The sequence below is a fragment of the Aythya ferina genome, assembly GCF_964211825.1.
Source record: "Aythya ferina genome assembly, chromosome: 2".
Classification (NCBI taxonomy): Eukaryota; Metazoa; Chordata; class Aves; order Anseriformes; family Anatidae; genus Aythya; species Aythya ferina.
In genome coordinates, this window is record NC_140297.1 from 151,092,917 (window position 1) to 151,105,979 (window position 13,063).

The 13,063-nt window shown below is 44.1% G+C and overlaps 1 protein-coding gene across 11 annotated transcripts in view; it reads left to right on the forward strand.

Moving 5' to 3' along the window:
• Nucleotides 1-13,063, forward strand: part of LOC311432873 (uncharacterized protein) — an 89,197-nt gene that overhangs the window by 38,314 nt on the left and 37,820 nt on the right. For all 11 annotated transcript variants that reach the window (XR_014690387.1, XR_014690388.1, XR_014690389.1 and 8 more), the window contains one exon: nucleotides 5,582-5,946. Coding sequence is in view for 1 of the 11 variants with exons in the window: in XM_084511444.1 (XP_084367570.1) it covers nucleotides 5,936-5,946 (11 nt within the window). In the remaining 10 variants the exon portion in view is untranslated. The remainder of the gene's footprint in view (nucleotides 1-5,581; nucleotides 5,947-13,063) is intronic.

Below are 13,063 nucleotides of genomic sequence, written 5' to 3' on the forward strand. Positions count from 1 at the left end.
GCTCAGCCTGGGGATCAGCATTTCTATAAAAGAGCTTTAAAGCCAGAATCCACAGTCCTGAGAGAGCAGGAGACACAAATTGCTGTCCCTTGCTTTGTATCCTTGTGCATCAGGTGTACAAGACTGATTTTCCCCTTACACATATCCCACGCCAGCAGCATTTGGGAACTGAAATGTCCTTGCTTCTGTGTAAAGGGAGTGGGCAGCTGGAGGGAGGGCAAGTGTATTGCAGCTCCCCTCTCATCATCCACACCCAGCTACAGCTGTAAGTGCAGGAGAGGGGTGGTTTGTGCTGAGCTCTGGCACAGATGTTCTGAAACAAAGCGGAAAAAAAAAAAGGTTTTTAATGAGTTTGTTCATTGGCCATGCTTTTGGTGCATCACTGAGCAGTTGGGTGTCTGTTCCTGCTACACAGGGAGCCTGATTGCATCTCAGATGGAACTTAGCCCGAAATGGTCATTTTTGATAGATTTTGTATTTTTCAATAGTCTTTTATCTTTTTTTCTGGGTCAAGCAGTTCAGTATCTCTTGAGAATGACACTCTAATGCATTGCAGGGCACCTTTTGCAGAGAGGAGGAGGTGTGGAATGCTATTTTCCTTATTAGAGGTGATTTTCATAACATGCAATAAAATGATTTTTCTTGCTGCTGTGATCTACTAGGTTGAGGAAACATTCTTGTCTTGAATATTGCAAAACAAGGCTAATTAATATTTCCCTTACAATTCCTTCCTTTGGTCTTTTCTATGCAATGGTCTTCCTTTTATTAGGGGAATATCTCCTTCCAGTCCCCATTAGGGAACACTAACATTTTTCTCTTGATTCAGCTATGTCAGCTGGTGCAGATGGAGCAGAAGCTTATTAAATCTCACCCTAAAAATGATCAAGATGACATTAGATACTTAGAATGTTAGATTGTGGGGCATTTGCATAAAATTGTGCTTTTTGTGTTAAATCCCCTTCAGGCTTAGAAGAACACTGCTGCTCAGCAGTGTTTTTTAAATAGTGTCCCTGTTCGTAGTACTCATTTGGAATATTTTTAAAATTGTATAATCCTGACATGCATTGTGTGTGTGGAAAACTTGGGCTCTAAAACCAGTGTCCCTCGGTCTGTTCTGGGGTGTTGGTTCAGGTTGGTTGGCAGATCCGTACTGAGTAGGGGTGAAGAGTCCTGAATGGATGTGAAAGGGAAGGATTTGTGTAATAATACCTAAAATTGAACATTTAAGTGTATGTTTTAAAAAGTGCACTTCTATGTGGAACTATTAAAAGAATCAGTAGTTCTTGGAAGTGTTTTGCTGTTGTTTTTTTTTTTTTTTTTTTTTTTTTTGTTTGTTTGTTTTTTGTTTTTTGTTTGTTTGTTTGTTTGTTTTTTTTTTTTTTTTTTAATATCAAATGATTTGTCATTGTGAAGAGTGTAGGATGGAGATTCCAGTCTTGCTGGAGGATCCACAATGTGCTTGTCTTTCACCTTCCAGCCTCTTTTGGTTGGTGTTCATAGAAAGGAATTGACTTAAAAAGTCAATTTTGAATGAATTTGAATGAATTGACTTAAAAAGACAGTTTGAATGAAAAAATGTAGGGTGGGACATGATAAACAGTTGTGGCCTTTACCTTGTTTTCCTATGACACTAGCGGGTGACATTGGCAGTAGGATGATGGTTGGATCGGATGATCTTGAAGATCTTTTCCAACCTTAATGATTATATGATTCTATGTAATACAAACAGTGGCTTTTGCAGTCCATGTGAGGGTATGTTGGTGTGATGCACAGAGGCAAAATTACTGACTTTTGGGGCTAATGAGCAAAGTGAAGCCATCTCCTCCTGCCTGGCACTGGTAGTTGGGTGTGCCTTCACCTGGGAGCAGGCTGCTGGAGCATCAGCAAAGTGCCCTCCCCTCGTGAATCACAGCCCAGCCATGGCCACATTTTGTGATCAAGGAGCAAAAGCCTCTCTCTAGAGACCACCTTGTGAAGCCATCAAAATGAGTCAGGTTACTCCAAGAACTTGACATTACTAAGTGAGGTGGGAAAAGGAGCCTTTATGATTTTGGTGGTAGTAGGGAGAAGCACAACAGAATATTTGAAGTGTTTTGGTTTAAGGGTTGTGTTAGTTGCCCTGTTATAAGGACATAAATATGATGGGTAGACAAGCACACTGTTACTGCTGTCCTTCCATGACTCCATGAAGTAAACAAGCTCAGACTGCATGCTTCCTCACTGATGAAAAACACAAGCCCTGTTGACCTGGAAACCCCTGATACTGCAACTGAATCCTCTGCCAGGTTCAGTCTGCAGCTCTTTTTGGATTCTGAGTTTGAGAGCAGGGTGGTAACAAACGAGGAGACGTTTCAGAGATGACCTGAACTGATTCACCAGCTGCATGCTGTTGCAAGGGACAGCCTAAACTTAATCCTGCCCTCTTCTTTCTATCAGCGCTGGTGTTGAGTCTCCTTCAGCTTACCAAACTGGGAGGAAACCATTCCCCTTTGGTGTCTGGGCTATGAATGGTGGTGAATTGTATCTGCTCCTTGAAGGATCTGATGAGTGCATGAGCTGACCTCAGCAAGGGCAGGGGCAAAGGAAGGAGAGAAGGGGGACAGAACTGTGTCCAGTGGTGACAGCTCTTGCTAAACTCAGTCACACCACAAGCATTGCTGACTTCCAGCATTTGTACCTGCAACCATTTGCTTAAAACGGGATGGAGAATATCTAGAAAAATAGAGAAGTTTTGTTTTCCTTTTTTTCCCCCCTTTCTTCTGCTGGTTAATGTTGACTTTGAGGAGACTCTGCAGGTGGACATGTGTTTCTGCACAGGAATGTAGTGAAACCATTTGAGGATGCTGATGCTGTGTTTTGGAGGGGTGAGCTCGGCGTGTGTTGACCGAGTTGCCTGGTGGATGGGAGCAGTGGAGACAAATACCCCTGCTTGTTTTTATGTCCATAATAAAGTTACCACTGCAATTACTACTACATCAGATAGTGAGGCTTAACAGGTCCCTCACTGCACTTAACTCATGTGGTTGGTTTGTAATGAGCATGCTGAAGTGGAAAACAGCCCTTTCCTTAAAACAAAAAACACCCTTTGTTTTTCAAAACGAGCCATTGCACTTGGGACTCTAGTGGTAAATATTTAACAAGTGGAACTCCTTATTCCTTTCTCTTTTCCCCTGCATTTCTTAATTATCAATGAGTCTTTCTAACTTGTTTTTCATTGGGCTATTAATCATCTGGGGCTCTCCTTGGGCACTCTCCGTAGTTCTTTGCTTGCTGCTGTTTTCCTTCAACTCGTGACTCCTCCTTGCTGTCCTTGAGAAGGAGCTGTGGGCTCCGAGCACTGCTGTCTGTTTTTGCAGCCGAAACCTTACTTGTTTGGAGCTGAACACATGTTCAGCGCGTCCTGTTCCTCCGTGTGGGTGATTGAACTGTGCCCTTGTCTGCAAAAAGTAGAGTTATTCTTCATCAGGGGATGAGAAGGATGAATGTGTTTCTCAAGTGCTGGACCGTGACTTGCAATATGTAGACGTACTGCTGGGCTTTGCTACCAGCCAGCTGCATGACCTTCAGTCAGTTATTTAGGGCGAGACCTGCTGGTGTTAGGCAATGCTTGGAAGCAAACTGCAAGGCTCAAGGAGAGCAGCAAAAGGCTGCTGAAAGCCTGGAAGGGACAGAGCTGGAGGTGGAGGTAGGGTCTTCAGAGCAGGCAGAGTGCTGATAGCTATAATGACCTGGTGGATTTTAAGGGCAATTTGGAATGAACTGGAAAATAGTCTTCCCAGGTTTTTCTCTGGGCACAAGAGTGTTTGACCTCCATCCACATTCCAACCTGGGACAGCCTCATATATTGTCCTCACAGCCTGGAGTGGAAGGTGGTGAGCACATCACAGAATCATAAAGTATTAAGGTTGGAAGAGACCTCCAAGATATCTGCTCCAACCATCCCCCTACCACCAATTTCACCCACTAAACCGTGTCCCTAAGTACCAAGTCTAACCTTTCCTTGAACACCCCCAGGGACAGGGACTCCACCATCTCCCTGGGCAACCCGTCCCAGTGCCTGACTGCTCTTTCTGAGAAGAAATGTCTCCTCGTTTCCAACCTGAACCTCCCCTGGCGCAACTTGAGGCCATTCCCTCTAGTCCTATCTGCCATCTCATGAAGGCAGATGCTTAAAATGAGCATTAATCATCAGTGTTGTTGGTTTATCAGTTGTCCCAACCCTCACAGCCTAACTAGAAAGGGATGGACGTTTTTGTAAAAGCACAGAGCACGCGTCCGCCTGCCTGTTGGTCCTCCATAGCCTCGGGTCCTTCTGCCACCCAGCTGGCTTTGCAGGAAGGAGAGAGTAGAAGAAAATGGGAAAACAATGGTTTTGTTCATTTGACAGTGAGAACCGTTAGGCTCAACTCCTGGGAGAAGTGGGCAAAGTGTGTTAAGTCTTGTAGTTCACAACCTAAATATGTTGGGAAGACACCGGATTTCAGCGGGTTACGGCGTTATCAGTCCCATTGGTGGCAGTTGTGACTCAGGTTAGCCTAGGTTCTGTTAAGACTGCATCTTTCCTGCAGAGAAGGCAATTTTTTTTGTATTCCCTGGTAAGACAAAGTATTGATTAAAGGCAGGTGTCATACTCAAGGTGATGAAAATATGATCAAAGTGAGTGGAATTTTATTTAAAATAAGCATGAGTTTCTTCAACACTTTAAAGAGGGGAAAAATTATGTCTTTTGTTCATTTAATTATTCACTTCATTATTTCTTATTTTTTACATCTGGTGACGTTTCAGCTGCTTGAGGAGAGATAGGACTTTATTGACACAATTAGCAAAACAAATTATTATCACACCTTTTATTTAACCCTGTGCTATTTAATCTATTTGCTTGCACTTTCATTACTCATTTGCTTGGTTACGTTACACAATGATATCACCTTTCCTGTGCTGCTAGAGCTAAAACAAAGCAAAAAAAAAATCTTTTGGCTCTGAGCTGCTCTCTGCTGTTTTTATTACAAATGAACTAGAAAGCAATGTTGGGCAGAGAGTTATTTGAGTTTCCTTTCACTGCTGGCTAGGCATTATTTCCGGGCCTGGCAATTCTGGCTGTGTTTGTGTGACAGTTTTCTATCTTACAATAACAAACAAAAATCCCAGCAACTTTATTCCCAGCACAATTAGTAATATCAGATTTTAAAAGGAAAATAAAATAAAAGAATTCCGATGGTTTTATACAGTCAAATGACTAGAATCTTTATGACTGATTCCTTGGTATTTTGAGCCACTTTGCTGAGAGGTTTGTATTTTATTTGGACATGGAGGCAGGCGGTGTGCTGTAGCTGGTAGGAAGTACAAATTAGGTTATTTTATTTGAGATCTGAGATGTCAGGGTTAGGATACAGCTGATCCTAACATTGGGATATTCCCTCCACCTTGGCCCAGACTCTTAACGGTGTGATGCTACCAGCTGTGGGTGGACATTTCTCTTGGAAATTAGGAAGGCAGGTGGTCCACCATAGGAAGAGCCTGTGCTTTCTGCGTCCCTGTGGCTGCTGTTGTATAATGGCTGTTCCCTTTCCTCTCTCCAAAGGTCCCAGCCCCGTGCTTTCCACCACTCTGGAATAACATCTGAAGGAGCCCAGCAGCACAGTCCTTTCCATAGCTTCCAAGGATTTTTAGGATCATGGGATTTATGGACCCACAAAACCCTCTGAAGAACATCAGCTGCAGACAAAAGCATTGGGAAATTCCTACCGTCTTCTTGCCCTTTGTTTTTTTCTTGGTCACCGAATTTGGGAAGGAAGCATGTCTGTCCTGAGGATTATAGCAGAGTAGTTACTCGCCACCCTTACTGGAATACGGTTTCTCAAGACGGAGCGATTATTGCGCAAGGCAGAAGGATATTTTTTCCCTTTCGCAGAGCTGTTCTGGTGCAGCAGTCGTCATGTCCAGCAGGTACGTAGAGGTTTCTCTCATTTACCAGCCATTTGGGTTTCCTGATGTTTAGGAAGTGAATCATTTTGTTTCCTTACTAGCCTCTGCTAAAAGGTAAGACCTTTCCAACTGTTTGGCACCGTGCTCTGAGATGGCTTTTCCTCGTTAGGACTCAGGCAGTATTTGAAAGTTTTTTTCAAATATTTGAATATTTGAGGTTCTTGTGGGACCCAGCCTGGTGCTGCACACTTAGGGCATGCAGGAGCTACCGGGTGTGACTGCGAGGGATTTGGGGAAAATGTTTGAAAGTTTTGACAGCTGAGGAAAGGGGTGGCTTTATTGGCTCATCATTATGGCTCGTTATTCCTCCTCCTGGACCGCCCCCGGACACTCAGCCAGTTACTTGGCATATTTGTAACTTGGAGCAGACACCAGATGTGTGTGAACCTGCTTATCAAGCTTCGTCCCATAATTTCAAAGTGATGATATGGGTGTTTAATCCATTTTTTCTCATCTTAATGTAACAGTATTTCTGCTGAAGAATAGCATCATTTAGAGGATGATTTATCCTATAAAAAGGAGATGGCTTAAATTTCAAAATTAAAATGATTCCCATTCAATATAGACATAGATAACTCCGTAATTGCAGTGATGATTACAAAATGTACATTTTTATAATCACAGTGACTTAGCTGTTTTTCTGAAGGTGATGAGCTTTTTTTTTTTTCTTTTTCTTTTTTTAAAGTCCTTAAACACCAGAAGTGGATCATTCTGTTGGTCTCTGGGGGTGTCAGCTTGCTGTCAAAATCCTAATTTTGACAATTGCATTGGCAGTTTTGGGAAGAATCTGCTCATGTGTGCTGATGCAAAGAATGCTTTTTTAAATAGATAGAGAATGGGGGAGAAAAGTTAGCTCTTTGAATCTAGCTTCTGGGTTTATTTATTTCTCCTATACAAAGAAGAGGTGCTAAAGGGAAAGTGCTGAAAATGCTGTACTGTACATTTTTTCTGCGTTCCCATCAGTGTGTGTGAGGCATTAGAAGTTTAATCTTAATGCTTTGTAAGCACAATTTTATATCAGATTAAAGGAAGGAAATGGAGCTGGGGGTAGAGTGTGTGCGGGGAAACAAAATTGGTTGACAAGCTCTTGAATTTGGTGAGACCTGTAGGCCAGACTGAGATGGCAGACAGAGATTGAGAATAAAAAGGTTCTTTGCCTTACCTAGCAGGAAAGTTGAGTGCTTACTGTGCCTCTCATAGAGACCAGAGTTTAACTGCAGAGAGGTAAAAGCAGCAACGTAACAGTGAGCTGGGGAAGGTCATGTGCATTGCTTGTGTTTTGTGCTCTGTGGAGGGCTCTGCATTGAGCTGGTGGCCTGCAGAGTTTGGGGCAGAGGCATCCCCACGTGCCAGGATGCTCCGTGTTTGGCTTGACCTGCTGAATTCCCATCACTCACTTGGCATGTTGCAATCTGTCTCAAATGGCTTAGAAAATACGCTGGAAAATAATCGCATTTCTTTTTCCTAGTGACGTGCTTCTTCCATATGTTTGAAGGCAGCTTTCTCGGGTAGCTGAGAGAGAAGAAAGGGAATTAGGAAGTTTGTTTTCTGCAGCTGACTCCTCCAGTGACACCAAATCTGTGCCTCTGGTAAAGTCACCAAGAAATATATTTTCTTGTTCCATTCCACACATGCAGGGTGATACCGTTGTGTATGGTAGCATTTAGGTTTCTTCTCCTCCCCTAGTTTTAGGTCCTTCAGCACACAGAAGCAAATTACCAACCCCAATTAAACTCTGCTGAGGTTCACAAGGCCTTGCAGAGCCTCACTCTGCTCTCGCTGAGGCTCTGACCTGTACCTGGAGCTTGGCGTGCCGTGGATGCCACCGCCGAGCAGCCCCAGCTCTGGTGTCTGGGCTCAGGAGCTACTCCTCCATCCAGGCAAGGGCTTTGCTCAGAGCCTCCTCACCTTCTGCTCTGGCTTCAGAAACAACTGAAAACCCACGGCTGGGCTCCTCCATTACTTGGATCTCAGCCATTCATTCAGTGCTGATAGTTTCCCTTCCTTAGCCTGAACTAACTTTAAAGGGTTGGCAGTGCCCGCTGTGTGGAAGTCCGGAAAGTTGTTTGGCCCATTTCTGTTGGTTATTTCCCGATCACAGAAATTCCTGGTGTTTCATTAACTAGCTCCTAAAAACTTCTAAGGCACCCAAGATAGAGAGATCACTGGAAGTGTGAGCTTTCTAACTACGATTTAAGCAAACACGGTCGATATCTGAGGTCCTTTCCTTTTTTACTTTTGCGGTGAGCTGTTTGATAGTGAAGTTGCAAACCAGTTCTCCACTTGTTACTGTAGGATGTGAAAAGATTCTTTGTCAGCAGTGTTCTGCAGCAGCATGAGCTTTATCTTTTGTACATAACGAGGAGCTCCGAGCCAAAAAAAGGACCTAATTAGAGCCTGCAACACCTGCAGAAGACTTAGAGCGTATGTGGAAAATGTGTTTATTGGTCTCCTCCCAGCCCTGTTGCTCAGCCTTTCAGGAACAGCATCTCTATAATTTGATGTGAGGGAGTTCCCTGGGTTTCCTCTTTGTTGAAAGAGCAAAGTAAGCGTGATCACCGCTCGTATACTGGATTCTTTGTGCATCTGCAGTGCAAGACAGGGCGTAGGCTTTGATTCTGGAGTACCAGTGGTACTCAAGTGTGCCCCATGAATCAGGCTGTTTGTTGCTCTGCTCCTGTGCTGCAGTCACCTTGGTGCTTCTGCAGATGCCTGTTTGGAGACAGGCCAAAAGCTGTCCACCACACGTCATTTAGAGCAGCCCCAGTGTCACTTCACACTGGATGAGTCCTCGCTGGCACTGGGCGTGGAGCAAAGCTGCAGTGGATGTGACCCAAATCTTCCATTCTGCATTGCCTGTTGCAAACACAGTCCTGCCTGTCCTGTGGGAGCTGTGGGACTATGCACACCTGAGCCTGGCTGTGTGTGCAGGTGGCACAGGTAAGGGAGCCTGGCAGAGCTGGGATACAGCTCCCACTTGGTGCATTTCACTGGGCATGCTGCTTACACTGCACTGTGTTGCTCTGCATCCATCCCATGCGTGTCTATGGACAGAAGCATGTTATTAATTAATAATAATAATTAAAAAAAGCTTTAATTTATCTTATTATGAAGGTAATGTATATGGGTGTGCAAGTTGGTGTGTCTCAAAAGCACATGGTTGATTTGGAGATTGCAACAGCAATATAAAAATTATGGCTGTGCTAAGTCGGCTTTACCCGCGGTTACGTGAGAGTGAAAAGCAGCCCTGGCACATTGCAGAGATGCTCCTGCCATGACTAACCCCGCACTCTCACTGGAGAGGAATTTGTCAGTGCCCAGCACAGATGAACACTGAAATTGCAGGTTTGCAGAAGTCTTTCACAGCTGGCAGCAAATACAAGAATTGCAAGTATTTGTTGGTTAAAGGGGAAAAAAAAACCCTCAAAGCTATAAAAAAAATTTGACAATGCAGATTTTTTAGTGTGGAGTCTTACTTTCTTTATGGCTCTGTGAGCTGAGTGTATTGAAGCTCAGCAAAGGAAGAGGATTTAATCTACAAACTCTGTCTCTTGCTTGATGGTTTCCTGCTTCTAAAAATGTCTCCCGGTTCTGTGGAATTGGGGCTGAAACTATTTGCAGCTTTCAGTTTGTGGGTGACTACCTTACCACTTCAGCAAACTGGATTTTCAAGGGTGTGGGGGAGTAAATGTGCTGTTAGAAGTTTCTTATCTCGGGTGCCAGAAGTCCATTTGTCATTATAAAAAATACTTACAACTTAAATCCTTGAATTCACTTCTTGCTCCAGGACGTCACTTGGGGAAAGTGGAGGTGCTGCTGATGCTGAAATTTTGCTTCAATCTTTCCTTCCCTGTCCTTGCTGGTGGATTTCGAGGAGAACAAGCTGGGGGGCAAGTGGTGCTTGTGGCCCCTTCACTCTTTTTTTTTTTTTTTTAAGGTCTGGAATAATCGTGCTAGCATGTGTTGAATGGTCCTCTGTTTATTACTTCAAGATGTTTCTTGGTGCTTTCCATTGACTAAAGCATCGCAGCGATTACTTTCAGGGTATAACTCGTCCTTACTGTGACCTTTGCTTTTGCTGTGAATGACTATTTGCAGTTGCTGATTTAGCATGCCCAGTAAGTACTGGCTGCCTATCCACACGCTCACGGTGCTGCTCCAGATTGTCCTTAGGAAGAAACAGTGAAATACCACCAGATGCAATATTGCTACAACCAGCAAGGCAAGGATGTCAGCTTGGCTACTGAATCCCTCATACTACATTGCAGGGCTCTGCGGAGGTGTCGACAGGCTGTTTTCATGGGCTCCCATCTGCTGAGCAGTGTGATGTGGATTAATATTGAGGAACTCGTAGTGAAATTTGCCTCATGCCACTAAAATGTAAAACCTCCAAAGCTGGCTGGCATCCCGAGGCTGCGAGAGGCCCTGGGAGGGGACCTTTCACTAAAGGTGTCAGGACTTGCAACACACCAACCCCCCCTGTATGTGAGCAGGAGGGGTTTGTAATTAAGTTTAAATCATCTCCAAAGCAGCCTGCTTGCTGATTTCGGGCTGCAGAAGAGCCCTGCAACCCAGAAAACACCTGCCATGAGGTCAGATTGCTGCGGAGGTGTCATGTTGTGAGGTGAGGCAGGTGAGGGCTTCTGGAAGGGTTTTGTGGAAGTTACAGCAGGGATGAGCTGCCTTCTGCTCTAGGAAGCAGCACCCATGTGGTGTTGGCGTTTGGGGCCAAGTGGAAGCCATGGTCTATTGCAAAAACCTAACTGCAGTGCCCTGGCATGAGGCACTGAATGGCAGGGGTGATGGCTGGATTGGCAGCGCTGGTGTTGCTCTTGGGCAGTGGCCAGTTCCAAGGAAGAGTCCTTCAATCTCTGCCATTTTACGTGGTTATCTGGGAGGATGTGAGCTGAGGCTCCCTAAAGGTTGGGAGAAGTCAACTGGTTGAGCTTTGGGATACAAGGGGAGGGTATATGTCTTGCCCCATGGACCCGAAGGGAAATACTTGCTTGTGGGGTCCGGGACCCCCACCTGGAGCTGGGGTTACCCTCAAAAAAGAGGGGCATCCCAGCAGGATCTGCCAGGACTCCTGGTCCTGCAGTGTGAAACCCAGTTCAGAAACAAAGTACTGTTTTGTAATTTTTTTTATTTTTATGAAACATAAATGAACTTGACTGGTCATTCCCTAGCAGGATAGAAACCTCACACCCATCTTCCTCGTTATCCCAGCATTGTTTTTAAGATCCTGAAGCTTCACCCATTCTGCTTTGCAGGAAGCAATCATTGTATTGCCTCCTTTTTACATTAGCAATTTCAAAGCCATCAGGTCAAATCCCAGCCTGCAATGGCTTTTTATTTCTGAGGCCTTTCGGCTCAGCTCCCTGGCATGAGGTGCCAGCATCCTGGTGGTGAATCGATGCTCACTGCTGGCACCATCCCTTGTTTTCCACTCAGCCTTTTGCAGAGAGAAACTCCTTCAGCTGTGCTCCTTGTGCTGTTTTATCTCGTGCTGAGCAGCGTTGTGTTCACACCAGCATCAGGTGGGTTTTGTTTGACCTTTGCCCTGCTTAAAAATTAAATAACAAAGTACTAGGAAGAAAAATAATCTCCCTGATAAGCATTTTTTTCCTACTCTTTCTGTACTTCACGTGGGAGCCAGCTTACTCTGCTTTTGGATGACTAAGGAGGAAATTCTTTTTTGGTTAGGGCAATGCTGAGAGTTTGCTGGAATTTTTTTTATCACAGGTTTATCACTTCCTCCCTTGAAATCCGTAACTGTTACAGCATGAGGCAGAAAAATATGATGGTGACTGTAAGTTATGGCATTTGTGTTCCATGGAAAGGATGCAGATAGCTAATAGGCTTTTCCCAGGTTTTCTCTGTTTCACATGGAGAATTTGCTCCTTATCCAGATGTTTTTGTAACAAATAAACAGTCTGGGAATGAGTCTCAAATGTTCTAGCAGCTCTCATCTTTGAAATGTCTTCTTTTTTTTTCTTGTTTAAATTAATTAATACTCATATCTTGAGTATAGGTGAGTGCAAGTCTGCTCATTGTACAGATAGGTACTTCTGATTTATCACAGGTCTCTGAGAGATGACAGGGTCAAAATCAAGTTTGTGTCTGACGAGTTTCTGGTTCATCTTGTTAATCTCCATACCTTCTCGATTTATAGAGGGGATCTGGATGTGTATATCTGGAGGACACAGCTGGTGTTTGGACATAGCAGCACCTCAGAGGAGCCTTGCCTGTTGGCTAAACACGTGTTTATTCTAGCAGCATTTGCTTCCCAGTGGTGTTGCTGTGATTTCCCTGTTGATCCTCCCGAAAAGGCTGACAGGGCTTCTGAAAAGGTTTGACACTGCAAAGCGTTGTTTATTTGTGAAAGTATTATTACATTTTGAATATCTATTATTCATCTCCTTGTTCTAAAACTGACAATATATCACAAAATTGCTCTTAGATTTCAGAGCTTTGAGCAAAAGCTGTTTTTGTCTCCAGCTTCCTATGGCAGTGCTGGGAAGTGCCTTACCCTTTGTATCTCCTTAGTCTCCTTTTATGAATAGTGAGTGATGGCGGGGAAGTATAAAAGAGAGCAGAGGAGCTGGTTTGATGTTCATAAAAGGCTTTGATAAAAGATGCAGCACATAGACTTGATATTGTATCCTATTTTTAACTTCTTAAGAGCACAAAGCACTCAGATCCAATATTTATGTAAATGCAAAAGGGGGGGGGCTGCGTTTTTTTTATTTTTATTTTTTATTTTTAGGATCGGCTCAAATAAAACGGCAAAGGCTCCATTTAGCATCCCAGTAAAACTTGGAGTTCCTGTGTCTGGTGGAGCTGAAGTGGCAGAGTTAGTGGCACGGCTGGTGCTGGAGGAGTGGCTCTGCCCACTGACCACGGGGCCAGCACCCAGCATGAGCAGCCATGGGATGCAGGGGTGATATTTTCCCCATGTTCCCACATTTCTCACAATCGATCTGTCCCCCGAGAAGCAGAAAAATAAAGTGTTTGAGAGAGAGGGCAGCTCCTCTCGTTTCTGTACAAGTCAGATTACGGTAAAGGCATCTTTGTAATA